The 15397-nt window shown below is 47.6% G+C and overlaps 1 protein-coding gene across 1 annotated transcript in view; it reads right to left on the bottom strand.

Annotated features, from left to right (window-relative positions):
- The window catches only part of odad2 (outer dynein arm docking complex subunit 2), a 394037-nt gene that overhangs the window by 77228 nt on the left and 301412 nt on the right, over positions 1–15397 (bottom strand). The window contains 3 exon segments of the mRNA XM_037694246.1: positions 896–1117; positions 1255–1443; positions 8834–8948. Of these exon segments, the coding sequence (XP_037550174.1) occupies positions 896–1117; positions 1255–1443; positions 8834–8948 (526 nt within the window).

Raw genomic sequence — 15397 nt, 5'->3', positions numbered from 1 at the left:
CACACACACACACACACACACACACACACACACACACACACACACACAAAATCTAAAAAATGGTTTGCCTAGATTTTGTCACAACTCAAATTACAAAAAGCTTTCAGGTTCGTGAAACAGACCTGAAACATCAGCTCAAACTGAAGAACACTACTTTATTGAACATGAGAAAAATATCTGGCTGCAGTGGCAGAACCAACATTTAATTTATATCACACAACTTCCTATTTGTGCAGGTGGTTTAACATAGGCTACTTGTAGACACAGATTCCTCTTGTGACAGTTTTACTTATGTTTTGTGAAAAGATTATTAAAGCATGCAAAACACAACTAGCATAGTGAAAATAAGCAAAGCATGAAGCCCAGCTGTCATGCAATAAATATAATTTGTCCAAAAACAAAACAGTGTTATGCTTCAGCTTTAAACTATTTTACCTCCACTCTTTAACCTAAAGCACAGTTACCCCCCCACCACCCCACCCCCCCAGCTACAGCTCTTTGATTGTGCTGCAGAGGCATCTAGGATCTACTGGAGGGTTGGCACTTTGCATACAATGAGCTGTTTGCTTTTCTAAAATCCCATGACTGCTGACTGCTAGAGAGTGGGGTGATGTTTCTGCTGAAGAATAAAACCTACCCGGTACTTTGTTTCTGCTTCGTTGGTCAAAGGCTCTAAAAAAAGTTAGCTTTTCAAAATGTACAGGTATTACTTTGTATTTTTTCACATATCACTAAAACAAGAGTGGTGGGAGACCAAAGAAAAATTTCCTCAATGCAATTATGCAAACGAACTACAAATGTAGTCTAAAATGCACTAAATATACTTAAATAAACTTTGCAAATCTTTGAGTTATTGAGGACCTAAAAACTTAACTGTAATAGAAGTGGTACTGACCTGGACCACTCCTTTCTTGTGCATGATGATGATGTTGTTGGGATCCTTGGACAGCTGGTATAGAGTCATGACTGTGATCTGATGGACTGAACTGTCCTTGGACTTAAGATAAATTACCAAAGAGGCAACAGCTCCGACTTCACCAAAGGATGCCCTGTTGGTTCCCCATACGCAGCAGTGGCCGATGGCTTCAGCCAGGTACTGTCGAAGCCTGTCATCTGTCTATAGACAGCAGAACAATTTAATGGATCCCAAAGAAAAGTACAACATAAGAAGCTCTGCAAAAAGTCAGTGGCAGCAGCCTTGACATAAAGACGCTGATCATAATTGTTGTTATTGAACAGAAAACATGTTCTTACTGTGTTAGTCAGCTTGGCCAGCAGCGGGACAACCCCATGATCAGTCAGGACTGCCAGGTTATTCTTGTCTTTAGCTATTTTGGCAATGACAGAGCAAATGCTCGCCAGCACCTCGTTGTTTGTTGACTTCAGTAAATTAATAATCAGTTCCAATCCACCGATGAGGGAGCGCACTATTTCCCCTGCATCCTAAAGTCAAAGAGTCTCTTAGTTTGTGGTCCTCGGTAAAAATTAACACAAGAGAGGAGAGCACAGTAGTTAGGAAAAAGAAGAGGCAGATGTTTGATTTGACATTTGAGTATAGCACCTAAAGAAAAACACATGTTGAATGAACAAAGAAAGTATTCTAATCAGTCCAGAAAATGCACAACTACACTGGAGCAAAACCTGAGTTTTAAATCAGGGTATGTAAGCAATAGGTTTATATTTTTATAATTTTTATCACTGGCACACTATCTCAACTTCTTCTTTCTGCTGTTTCCTTTTCAAAGGTCCTCACAGTGTTATCTTTTTCCATCTAACTCACACACTAACTTGTGATAACTATAAAACAATTCAAAGACAAAAAGTGACATTGATCCCTTTTTCTCTACAGCACGTTTGGCACCATTATGGTTGACGGTTATAGTAGACTCTTGAGTCACTTGTGAGGTGATGTCTAAGTAACTGAGTGAACCTCAAGAAAAAATCAGGCAGAGACATGGACTTCAGCATAGCTTCAGGCCTCTGTTTGAAATCTTGTCACAGCCACAGAGGGATGGACCAACATGGTGCAGCCTGCAATAATTACAACTTTGAAAACAGAGCTGAAATTTTAACAAGACAAACTGTTATGATGTTACCGTAGAGACAACTTTCATTTGAGTCCAACTTCAGTCTTCATGTTTGCTGCAAAACATCAGACTACTAAAAATAAAGGAATTACGGTGTACCCTGATGCATGCTCAATAAACCAGGTAGAAAAATCTAAAAAAGTCCAATCTGGTCCTCTGGACATTCAAAAAAACAAAACAAAGCAAAACAAAAATTTGTTTTGTTTTTTTGAATGTCCAGAGGACCAGATTTAACATTTTTTAGAATTACGGTGTAAATTGCATATTTAAAAAAGAAAATAAACCAGCAAATTTAATCAAATTCAGCACAAAGCACACAGCTGAGATCAAGTCACTGTGCAGTGTTTGGACCAGAGAACGAGACGTGCACAGTGCCAGAAGGTGGGGGGACACAGGCCGAACCCCGTTACACAGGAAGCTCTTCCTCAAGAATACTGATGCTGGTTGGCTGGGAGAACCTGCAACACAGGAAGCTCTCTGAAGACACCAGCTGCAACAGACTAACCAGAACTTCTTTCATGGCCTGGCCGGGCCTCTGGTTGCTCAAGCTGCAGCATTATGAGACTGCACATGAAAAGACCTTTTCTGCTTCCCCTCTCTCCTCGCACTCAGAGTGAAATAGAAAACATACTATCTGCTGTGAGTGATACAAAACTGGAGGACAAAGCAGAGCTCAGATTAACTGGAAGGGCCCCCAACACTTTCCTTGCAGCAACCAGACTTCTATAACTTATTCAGCTACAGTGAAAAAATCAAACATCTAAATGTTCCTCTGCAAAAATAATCAAACCTCATCTTATTACCAGTGACTGGGAGTGTTTTTTGTTTTCTTGATGGTAGAACAAAGATAACTGAATATTTTAATACTAAATGTTTTGTAAGGATGGTATCCCTCTGTCAGTCTCACTGTGTCTGTACTCCCTAGTGTCTCTCAGTAATTACCCCAATCAGCTCCACCCGCATGTCCTCCAGGTGTTTGTATTTTGTCTCATCTAGTCTGTGTGTATATAAGCTCTGGTCTGTGTCTCAGTCATTGTCGGTGCATCGTCTGGTACAGCCCCATGTTTGTCTCCTGTGTTCTGTGTATTATTCTGTCCAGATCCTGTCTGTGAGTTTTGCTGCCACGTCAGCTATTTATTTTGATTATTAAAGTGATTATTATTTTAAGTCCTGGCCTCTGCGTCCTGTCTGCACATGGGTTTGTTCTTGTTCAGCTCAGCCTGAAAATCCTGACAGTATGCACAGACCAAAATCAAAACCCAGCAGACAGAATTCCTCGACCTCGCTTACCTGTTCTCTTGAGCCCACGCAGATGGAAGAGATCGTGTTCCGGTGTGGCGGGTTCCAGATCCAACCCGTGCCGGCACAAAGAAGTTACTGCCAGGAGGTGGAAATCCTGCCTTCTGCCCTCCTGGTCCTCGAAAAAGAGAGAAGGTCCCGGCTACGGGGAGACCGCGTGAACCACAATTACAGCTCCTCCTCATCCTCAGCTCCGTTCGGCTATCCGGGGTGGATGTCAGGAGAAGACGCAGAGCCGGAGGACAAGCTCTGCTCCATTCTTGCCCCTCAGCCTTCTCGCCGCCGCCTGAGCGGCAGAAACCGAACCTGGAAGCGGTCCAAGGCGCTCGTTCCGGCTCCTTCCACGTTTCCAACCGAGCCGAGCTTCCAGAAGACATTCCTGGTGCGGCAGTGGAGACGGATTCTGTTGCCTCACCTCCCAGGATTCCGGTGAGGGCAGAGTCCGACGCTTCTCCGTCGCTCCGGTCCGCTCCTGCTCGGTCCAGCGAGACTGAGCTAACGGAAACCAGTCCCGATGCCTCCGCGAGGGCAGGTCCCGTCGCCTCACCTCCCAGGACTCCGGTGAGGGTGGAACCCGACACCCCACCATCGCTCCAAGCTGCTCCTTCTCAGTCCAGCGAGACTGAGCTTCCTGAACCTGGTCTCGGTATCTCCATGGGGGAGGGTCCCGTCGCCTCACCTCCGAGGTTTCCGGTGAGGGTGGATCTTGACCCCTCGCCTCTGAATAGAGCTCCTCATAAAACTAGCCCCAAGACTTCTCAGCTCCAACCCCACGAATTATCCCAAATAAACCACACTCTGCAAAGCCTCCTTTGTTCTGCTAAAAATAACCCGGACTGTCTAGATACTGTGCTCACCCTTGCCGAAAAGTTTCTATTTTCCCAACCCGGTTTAATCTAGCGTCCTGAATATCAGCAGCTTCTTACTGGACTCAGAACTTTGAAAATAGAACATGATTCTGTCTCAGTACCAGTTCCGTTTCCAGGTTCAGATCCGGAACCTCCTGTCGCTGGCTCTGCCCAAGAGTCAGACACATCAGCTGCAGAACAAGTCCCTGGCTCCCTGGTTGCAGAGTCAATATCCGAGGGAGGCACTGAATCCAAGGAGGTGCCCCGGCCCAATCCTGGACCACACCATCGCCACCACGGCAAGGGTCAACAGCAAAGAGGTTCCAGGTACTCAGCCCCTGCTCCATCACCTGACTCAGCACCAGCATCAGAAGACCCTGCCTTTGTAGATCCACCGTCCACGCTGCATGCAGCCCCCGAGGTGGGTCCCACGCTGCACGCAGCCCCTGAGGTGGGTCCCACGCTGCACACAGCCCCTGAGGTGGGTCCCACCGTCCACGCAGCTCCCGAGGTGGGTCCCACGCTGCACGCAGCCCCCGAGGTGGACCCCACGCTGCACGCATCCCCCGAGGTGGGTCCCACACTGCACGCAGCCCCCGAGGTGGATCCCACGTTGAACACAGCCCCCAAGGTGGATCCCACGCTGCACGCAGCCCCCGAGGTTGACCCATCTGCTGAGCTCCATGCTGCTGCTCCGCCCGCTAAGGTTCTCGCTCCTGCTTCGCCCGCTGAGGTCTTTGCTGAGGTTCTTGCTCCGCCCACTGAGGTTCTCGCTCCTGCTTTGCCGGCTGAGGTCCTCGCTGAGGTCCTCGCTCCTGCTTCGCCCGCTGAGGTCCGCGCTCCTGCTTCGCCCGCTGAGGTCCGCGCTCCTGCTCCGCTCGCTGAGGTCCTCGCTCCTGCTTCCCCCGCTGAGGTCCTCGCTCCTGCTTCGCCCACTGAGGTCCTCGCTGAGGTCCTCGCTGAGGTCCTCGCTGAGGTCCTCGCTCCTGCTCCACCCACTGAGGTCCTCGCTGAGGTCCTCACTCCTGCTCCGCCCGATGAGGTCCTCGCTGAGGTCCTCGCTCCTGCTCTGCTCGCTGAGGTCCTTGCTCCTGCTCCGCTCGCTGAGGTCTTTGCTGAGGTCCTCGCTGCTGCTCCGTCCACTGAGGTCCTCGCTCCGTCCGCTGAGGTCTTCACTCCTTCCGAAGACTCAGCCGCCGAAGACTCAGCCACCACTTCAGAGGTCTCAACGTCCACCGAGGGCCCCAGGTCCGCCAACGTCGCTACGTCCACCGAGGGTCCAGGTCCGCCGACATCGTTACGTCCACCGAGGGTCCCAGGTCCGCTGACGTCGCTACGGCCACCGAGGGTCCCAGGTCTGCCGGGGTCGCTACGTCCACCGAGGGTCCCAGGTCCGCCGACGTCGCTACGTCCACCGAGGGTCCCAGGTCCACCGACGTCACTACGTCCAGCGAGGGTCCTACGTCCACATAGGGTCCCACGTCCGCCAATGTCGCTACGTCCACCGAGGGTCCCACGTCCGCTGACGTCGCTACATCCACCGAGGGTCCCACGTCTCCAGAGGGTCCTACATCAGCTGCGCCTCCAGAGGGTCCTGCGCCAGCTGCGCCTCCAGAGGGTGCTGCGCCTCCAGAGGGTCCTGCGCCAGCTGCACCTCCAGAGGGTCCTACGCCAGCTGCACCTCCAGAGGGTCCTGCGCCGTCCTAAGGTCCGTGTTCAACGGCTTCTGGTCCTGCCACGGAAGATCCCAGCTCCACAACAGCTTCTGGTCCTGCCACGGAAGATCCCAGCTCCATAACAGCTTCTGGTCCTGCCAGAGAAGATCCCAGCTCCATAACAGCTTCTGATCCTGCCGCAGAAGATCTGAGCCCTCATGTCCCATCGCCTTGTCAGGTCCCTCGCCACGGGTCCACACCTCGCCTCGTTCAGGTCCCTCGCCTCGGGTCCACGCTTCGCCTCGTCCAAGTCCCTCGCCTTGGTCCCACGCCTCGCCTCGTCTAGGTCCCTCGCCTTGGTCCCACACCTCGCCTTGGTCCCACACCTCGCCTTGGTCCCACGCCTCACCCTGGCCTCACGCCTCACCTTGGCCTCATGCCTCACCTTGGCCTCACGTCTCGCCTTGGTCCCACTCCTCGCCTTGGTCTCACGCTTTGCCTTGGTCTCTCGCTTCGCTTTGGTCCCTCACCTCGCCTTGGTCTCTCGCCTTGTCCAGGCTCCTCACCTGACCTGCCCTAGGGTTTTTGGACTAGGTCTGCCTTGGAACAATCTGTTGACCACTTGGATTTGTTTTTGTTTGTTCCCTGTGTGTGTGGTTTTTTTTTTTGTTGTTGTCCTGGCCCCACTCTAGTGTTTCCTTGTGCGCCCCATCCTTTCAGTTCCTCCCTCTGCCCACCCTAGTTTTTTTTTTTTTTTTTTTTTGGGGGGGGGGGGCTTTCTGGGGACGCCAGGGGGTGTCCTTGGGGGGAGGGTACTGTAAGGATGGTATCCCTCTGTCAGTCTCACTGTGTCTGTACTCCCTAGTGTCTCTCAGTAATTACCCCAATCAGCTCCACCCGCGTGTCCTCCAGGTGTTTGTATTTTGTCTCATCTAGTTTGTGTGTATATAAGCTCTGGTCTGTGTCTCAGTCATTGTCGGTGCATCGTCTGGTACAGCCCCTGGTTTGTCTCCTGTGTTCTGTGTATTATTTTGTCCAGATCCTGTCTGTGAGTTTTGCTGCCACGTCAGCTATTTATTTTGATTATTAAAGTGATTATTATTTTAAGTCCTGGCCTCTGCATCCTGTCTGCACATGGGTTTGTTCTTGTTCAGCTCAGCCTGAAAATCCTGACATGTTTAAGGCTTTTTATTGCATTAAATCAGTTCATATGAAAACCCTGTAGAAACCTGGATTAGTATTGCTATAGGTCTGGAGAAATGAACCAGTGGGTGCTTTTGTGACAGAGCACTTTAATAAATCCACATACGCAAACCAAATGGATTCTCTACCTAAATAAGTTCTACATCAAAGCAGCTATATCATGTTCTTCAACTTGATGGGCAATGAGCACACTTTAGCTCTTGTCATTGCCCTCATACGTGAAAGAGTCACCCAGAATTCTTTCAAATTTGGCCCACTGATTTCCAATAAAACAATGTCAATCTTTGTTAAAGTTGGACCTTTGCTCTCCATATAATTGTAATACAGAATTGTTGCTACACATCACATTGAACACTATGTTTAACCTTCATCAGACTCTTCTACTGTTAAGCTCTTTTAAGACCACTAATCTTAACAAAAAACACGGTAGCTGTTGGAAAAAATCTGCTGATATCTGAGTAAAATTTCAATTGAAGACGAGAAGGTGTATTGTTATATTATACTATAACTATACAGTAGTCCCTCGCTACTTCGCGATTCGTTTAATGTGGATTCGCTATATCGCGGTTTTTCAAAGTAAGATTGGACATGACACAATTGGCTGATCGATGGATGAGCCATGGGTTGTTTATTTAAATTTTAAATGATTTTGCACCATGTGTGCAGCCCACAAGTGCAGGGGAAGCTCTCTCCTGCAGCTGATCTCCTTCTCTGACACGCCCACATTTCTCCTGAGCAAAGCATAAGCTTTGTTAGGATTAACCCTTTGCTGTCCAGATAGACCTATTAACTTTTGTCTTCCAACTTAAAATTCAAACTATGTCACATAGTACAATCACCATAATCACAAAATATAAAAGTGTTAAAAAGTTATTTTTACTCATTTTAGAACTTCTATGTTCAGTTGTGTAATTGATCAAGAAGTACATTTCTGCTCCGTGCTGCAGAGCTGAAGCTGTGTGACATCCTGTGATGTCCTGCTGCACTTCTCTTCTCTACAATTTAAATTTAAATACTGTAACATTTTAAATAAACAATCCATGCTGCGTGGATTGTTTATTTAAAATGTTACATTATTTAAATTTAAATTGTTTATGTAAGGAGGGAGATTGGGAGTAACAGGAACGTGATTGCAGCCTGCCACATGTATGACAAAGTTTACTGAACTTGGCCTACTGTATCCCTACTTCACGGTTGTTTGCTTATCTCTGGTGGGCATGGTCCCAAACACCTGTGATAAATGAGGGACCACTGTACACCATTGTAGTAAGAATTATGTCTGCAACATGAGATTTTGTTGCAGATCCATTTTCACTATTTTCATTGGAGAAGTGAGTTCACAGATCCTGATCCTCTGTGCTTTGTGCAAGTAGCAACATTATGAGGGAAGATTTTCAGCTCAGAAATCAGATGCCATGCCAAAGGATATTACTCGGTCTTTCTCTCTACATGTTCCACAATTCTCTGATCTGAGTGTGCCAAGGAGGCTGCTCTGCTTCATATTAGCTCAGGATTCATGTAATCCTCCAATGACAAAACTCTGCCCCTCCTGACCCCCCAGCAGAAGCAGGTCAGAGGGAGTGCATTGGAGGCAAGTATGGTGACATAATCAACCTTACTATAGACCCGTTCATTTTGAAATAACACAAACATAAAACCCTTAGATGTATGGGTTATCTGTGTGCAGTTGAAGTGGTGTACTTTATGTCTCCAGAGGTTAAAAAAGTGCAATTTACTATACCTTTGCATTCTCGATAAATGGACAAAGGGCCCAGGCAGCACTAGACTGCACATCTGTGTTGGGTTTTTTGAGCAGTGACCACACCAAGCGGACTCCATCAAGCTCCTCAATGATTCTGATGGGAGAATGAACAGGAAAGTGTTGAGATTAAGAAAACAGTTTTATTTCTCAGGAAGATAATGCCGCTTTTCCATTAGTAACTGTACAACACAATTTGACTTGACTCGGCACGGTTCCAAGACTTTTTCCACTAGTAACGGTTCGTAGAACCGGTCCCTTTTTTCAGTACCCTTTTCTCTGGGGTTCCAAGCGGGCCGAGGCGGCACCAAAACGTGACTTCAGAACACTGTCGGTCACTGATTGGTCATGGGTTGGAGTCACTGGCTGTTGGACAAACTTTTCACAATAAGTTCAATAAATCTCAGTCAGGTCATCTGGATAGTTTATATTTTTCAGAGAGACATTTTGCCGTCTATCCGGAGGGCTTCATCAGTCTGAGGAGTCCCAAGTAAACTGTTTCCCCACCAAGCAGTAAAGTCCTTAAGTGGACCAACCAGTTTGCTGGAGATAAGATGGTTTCTGGGGGCTGTCCTGTCCCCTGTCGACTCCTCCCAGGCAGGCAGCCACAGCCAAAGTGGTTTAAGGCAACAAAGTTCATACTCAATCATCCAGGTACCAAATCCAATCTCTATCAAAAAAAAAAAAAAAGAAACAGTCCAGATGACCGGACTGAGCATTATTGGATTTGGTACATGGATGATTGAGAATAAACTTTGTTTTCACAACAAGATCCACCATTTACAATAACTCAAACTCGAGGAGGGACTGGATCTATTTTTAAGATTTTTAAAGCCGTGACCATTATTAGACCACAACACCCACCGTGGTCTAATGATGAAGTGCAGGCATTTTTTTGTGCTTGGTGGTCGACGACAAAATTCAAAGCTAGCTAGATGGAGCTCCACCGGTCCTCTCCACCGGAGCCTCTGAGCCCCCTCCAAGCTCCGCCAGTCACCGTGGAAGATCTTCCGTGCTGACGACCCGGGGCTCGGGCCCCGGCCTTGCGTGCCCTGCAGGCGCTGAGTTTCGCTGGTCACCGTGAAGGATCATATGAGCTGCTTACCTGCAAAAAGCACGCAAGGCCAGGGTCTGGGCCCCGGCCTCGTGTGCTCATGAAGGCTGAAGACAAACCCCGGCAGACGGGTGGCCCGGGATGTATTTTTTTTTATTAGTGAAGATTTAAAAATAATAATAATTAAAGCTGCAAGCAGCGTTCAAGGCCCTCGCAGCGAAGCGCCGCTGTGGCCTTACGGCGACCGCGGAAACTCCAGGGACTCTTCCCGGTCGCCATCAAGAATGCTCATGCTACCGTCCTGCGCCCGTTCCCCGGAGTGTGCATTCGTCGAACCTTTGACATCAGCTACGACCGCGGATATAACTATTGTAATAATGTAGGGGGCGCACTTGAGTCAAAAGTAAAATACCAATACCATATGTGTATGAGTGCTCACCAATCACACACCAAAAATCTGGTCCAGATCAAACCAATTTTCACTGAGATATAACTGTTTGAATAATGTAAGGGGCACACTTGAGTCAAATATTAAATAACAACACCACTGTGTCCATAAGTGCTCACTAGTCAAGCACCAAAAATCTGGTGCAGATCGGACGATATATCACTGAGATATAACAGTTTGAATTATCTAGGGGGCGCACTTGAGTCAAAAGTAAAACAACAATACCATTGTGTGTTTAAGTGCTCACTAATCACACACCAAAAATCTGTTCCAGATCAAACAAATTTTCACTGAGCTATAACTGTTTGAATAATGTAGGGGGCGCACTTGAGTCAAATATTAAACAACAACACTACTGTGTCCAGAAGTGCTCACTAATCAAGCACCAAAAATCTGGTACAGATCGGATGATATATCATTGAGATATAACTGTTGGAATATTATAGAGTCAAAAGTTAAAAAACATTAATAATGTGTCCATAAGTGCTTATTAATGATGCACCAAAAATCTGGTGCAGATTAGATGATATATCACTGAAATATAACAGTTTGAATAATCTAGGGGGCGCACTTGAGTCAAATTTTAAACAACTATAACAATGTATCTAGACATGGTCACACATTATGCCACAAAAATCTGGTGCAGATCGGATGATGCATCATATAGACATAACTGATTAAATAATCTAGGGGGCGTTCTAGAGTCAAAATTTAACAAACAATACTAATGTGTCCATAAGTGCTTACTAATGTCATTCCAATAATCTGGTTCAGATCGGATGATAAATCATTGAGATATAACTGTTGGAATATTGTAGGGGGCGCTCTAGAGTCAAAAGTTAAAGAACATTACTAATGTGTCCATCAGGGCTACATAATAATACACCATAAATTTGGGGCAGATCAGCTGATATATCACTGAGTTATAAATTATTAAATAATCTAGGGGGCGCACTTGAGTCAAAGTTTAAGAAACAATAGTAATCTGTCCATAAGTGCTTACTAATGACGCACCCAAAATCTGATGCAGATCGGACGATATATCATTGAGATATAACTGATTAAATAATCTAGGGGGCGCACTTGAGTCAATATTTAAAAAAAACAATATCATTGAGATATAACTGTTGGAATAATGTAGGGGGCGCACTTGAGTCAAATATTAAACAACAAAACTAATATGTCCATCAGTTCTCAATAATGACGCACCAAAAATCTGGTTCAGATCGGATGTTGTATCACTGCGATATAACTGTAGGAAGAATGTAGGTGGCGCTGTGGAGGCTCTTGGCCACTTATCATGGAAACCTGTTCAAGGGTGGATAATGATCGATCATAGTGATTTTGGTTCACCTGGGCTCAAATCTGTGCAATTTAGAGCCAAACGCATTACAACGGTGTCACTTTTAAATTTGCCATGGCGCCACGCCCACATCCTCCAGCTATAACTATTTGTAGTTTAAATCATGTCAGACCAACTTGATATCTGCCTTCTAACACAGGATCATCCTGATTGGGTCAAGAGTGTCAGGGAGGGAGCATTCCAAGCAAAAAAAGTCACTTCCTGTTCTGAGGGGGCGGGGCTTTGATGACGTCAAAATTTAAACTCAGGGTATCGTCGGGCATGGGACAGGGATGACTCGTGCCAAATTTGGTACAATTATGTTTTTCAACGTGAAAGTTATAGCATTTGGAAATTTTTGGCGTGAAGCATAACTTTGAGGTCCGGCCCCGCCCCCTCAACATACTTCGGTTTGCACCGTTTGATAACTTTTCGTCCCCCATGCCTACTGAGCAAAATGGCGTAAGTTTGAAACCGATTGAGCGAAATCCCTAGGAGGAGTTCGTTCAAATTCGCCATGAACGAAAAGTGAAAACCGGCCAAAATTGACCCTTTGACCCAAAATGGCCGACTTCCTGTTGGGTTTAGGGCATACCTCCAAGAGACTTTTTTCATGTTTCAGTGGGTTGTACGTGTGTACCAAATTTCAGCTCTCTACGACTTACCAGTTGTCATATCTCACGTTAGGGGGCGCTGTGGAGCAGTTTGGCCACGCCCACTTTTGGTTTCATTAAAGTACAAAAATTTCACGCGGGGGACAAGTTTTGGTAAAGTTTGGTGAGTTTTGGGATATGTTAAGGCCTCCAAATTAACGTTTCTTTCGGCCCAAGAAGAAGAATAAACAGCACAATTACAATAGGCCTTCGCAGCGCTTAGCTGCTCGGGCCTAACACAATTACAATAGGCCTTCGCAGCGCTTAGCTGCTCGGGCCTAATAAACAGCACAATTACAATAGGCCTTTGCAGCGCTTAGCTGCTCGGGCCTAATAATGAACTGTGCCGGCTTTATAATGAAATCCTGTTTTCACTTTAATGACTTTATTAAATAATCTGTTAACGTTAACTCAGCTGAAAAATAATTAAAAAAAAAACAACATTATTGAATCTCAGGAATATTTCCATCAAATATGTTTAAAGAAGAGCTACAGCTTTTGGTTCAACTTTATTTTAACCTACAGATGTGCAAATCACAAAACAAGAATTAAACTTTAAAGCAAAGCTAAAAATAAATAAATATCTGTGAACATACCATACCATTTTATGCAAAGAGCACTTAAAACAGCAACAAGGCCAACCAAAGTGCTGTACAAACAGAAAAGAGGCAACACACAAAACAACATACAAAATGGAATAAAATCAGAATATAGACACAAAATCATTGCACATAATAAATATAACGACTAACCTGTGTGAAGCATACAGGTTCAAACACAGATCATCTAGTGTTGAAAGCAACAGAATAGTAGTTAAGTTTTTAAGTGGGATTTGAAAACCGAGAGGGAGGGGGCTTGTCTGACAAGCAGAGGTAACTCGTTCCAAAGTCTTGAGCCTGTGACAGAGAAGGCCCTGTCGCCTCTGCGCTTAAGATGAGTTCCTGGGACTGTGAGAAGCAACTGGTCCGCTGACCTCAGAGAAAGTGGTGGGACATACGGCTGTAGCAAATCAGAGAGATACTAAAGGGCAGAACTGTTCAGTTATTTTTAAGACATACTATATTTTGAACTGGATTCGAAGGTGAACCGGTAGCCAGTTTATCCGAATCTGCTCCGAAGGCCACCTTATCTGAATTTGCCTAGAGAACATGTAATCTGACGCTCCACCCCCCCCCCCCCCCCCAATCAGGCTGCCGCATTCTGGACCAGTTGACGTCTAAGAATGGAGGTCTGACTGATACCAAACAGGAGTAAATTGCAGTAATTGAGCCTAGACGTTATGAATGCGTGTATTACTGTCTCCAGGTTATTTTTGGACAGTAAGTGTTAGGATTTGTGTCAGGAGCGAACCCAGAGTGCAGAACAGGGACTCAACTCGGCAGAAATACAAAAATAGGATTTTAATGAGAAATAAAAGTACAAAATAAACAAGCTGACGGGGCAGCAAAACTTACATGGACATAGGAAGGAGGCACGGGGAACTCAGGAGACACGAGAGACACGGGGAACTTGAGGAACCAGGAAGACTCAGGGAAAGACTCAGAGACTCAACGAAGAGTACCCAGCGAAGACGACCCGACGAAGAACAAGACAGAAAGGACGGCTTAAATACAGGGACAAGACGAGTTGTGATAAAAAACAGCTGGGACGAGACACAGGTGGCACTAATGAGGGAGCACGAGGGAAACAGACACAAACCGGGCCACAGAAAAGTACCATCCTTACAGTACCCCCCCCCCCCCAAGGACGCCTCCAGGCGTCCCCAAAAAAACCCCTTCCCGAAGGACTAGGGCGGGTGGAGGGTGGCACTGCAAGGGTGGAGGGCCCGAGGAAAACACGAGGACCAGAGAAAAGACACGAGGGACCAGAGAGAAAAGACACGAGGGACCAGAGAAAAATCACGAGGGACCAGAGAAAAGACACGAGGGACCAGAGAAAAGACACGGGGACCAGAGAAAATACACGAGGAACCAGAGAAAGGACACGAGGAACCAGAGAAGGGACACGAGGAACCAGAGAAGGGACACGAGGAACCAAAGAAGGGACACGAGGAATCACAAGGGATTTGGATGGTCAAGGGATCGTCCCAAAGAGTCATTGTTCCGGCGGGCGGCCGGGAGGCTGTCCATCAAACCGGGCCAGGTCAGGGGGGCGGCCGGGAGGCCGTACAAAACACAGAGCCAAAGGGAACACGGCTTGCGTTAAGGAGACCTGGGGAGCTGTAGCATGCGACGGAGAGACCTGGAGAGCTGCAGCATGCGACGGAGAGACCTGGAGAGCTGCAGCGGGCGGCGTGGAAGGCTGGAGAGCTGCAGCGGGCGGCGTGGAAGGCTGGAGAGCTGCAGCGGGCGGCGTGGAAGCCTGGAGAGCTGCAGCAGGCGGCGTGGAAGCCTGGAGAGCTGCAGCGGGTGGCGTGGAAGCCTGGAGAGCTGCAGCGGGCGGCGTGGAAGCCTGGAGAGCTGCAGCGAGTGGCGTGGGAGCCTGGAGAGCTGCAGCGGGCGGCGTGGGAGCCTGGAGGGCTGCAGCAGACGGCGTGGGAGCCTGGAGGGCTGCAGCAGACGCGTGGGAGCCTGGAGGGCTGCAGCAGACTACGAGGGAACCTTGGAGGATGCAGCAGGAGACGAGGGAACCTTGAAGGATGCAGCAGGAGACGAGGGAACCTTGGAGGATGCAGCAGGAGACGAGGGAACCTTGGAGGATGCAGTAGGAGATGAGGGAACCTTGGAGGATGCAGTAAGAGAAGAGGGAACCTTGGAGGATGCATCAGGAGACGAGGGAACCTTGGAGGATGCAGCAGGAGACGAGGGAACCTTGGAGGCTGCAGCAGGTGACGAGGGAACCTTGGAGGCTGCAGCAGGAGACGAGGGAACCTTGGAGGCTGCAGCAGGAGACGAGGGAACCTAGGAGGCTGCAGCAGGAGACGAGGGAAACTTGGAAGATGCAGCAGCTGTCGACGGAGAGGCCAGGGGAGTTGCTGCTGCTGACGATGGAGAGGCCAGGGGAGTTGCTGCTGCTGACGACGGAGAGGCCAGGGGAGTTGCTGCTGCTG

This window comes from Nematolebias whitei, chromosome 20, assembly GCF_014905685.2.
Source record: "Nematolebias whitei isolate Nwh7 chromosome 20, NemWhi1, whole genome shotgun sequence".
NCBI lineage: Eukaryota > Metazoa > Chordata > Actinopteri > Cyprinodontiformes > Rivulidae > Nematolebias > Nematolebias whitei.
The sequence above is the reverse complement of the archived record's forward strand: the minus strand, read 5'-3'. Positions and strand labels throughout refer to the sequence as shown.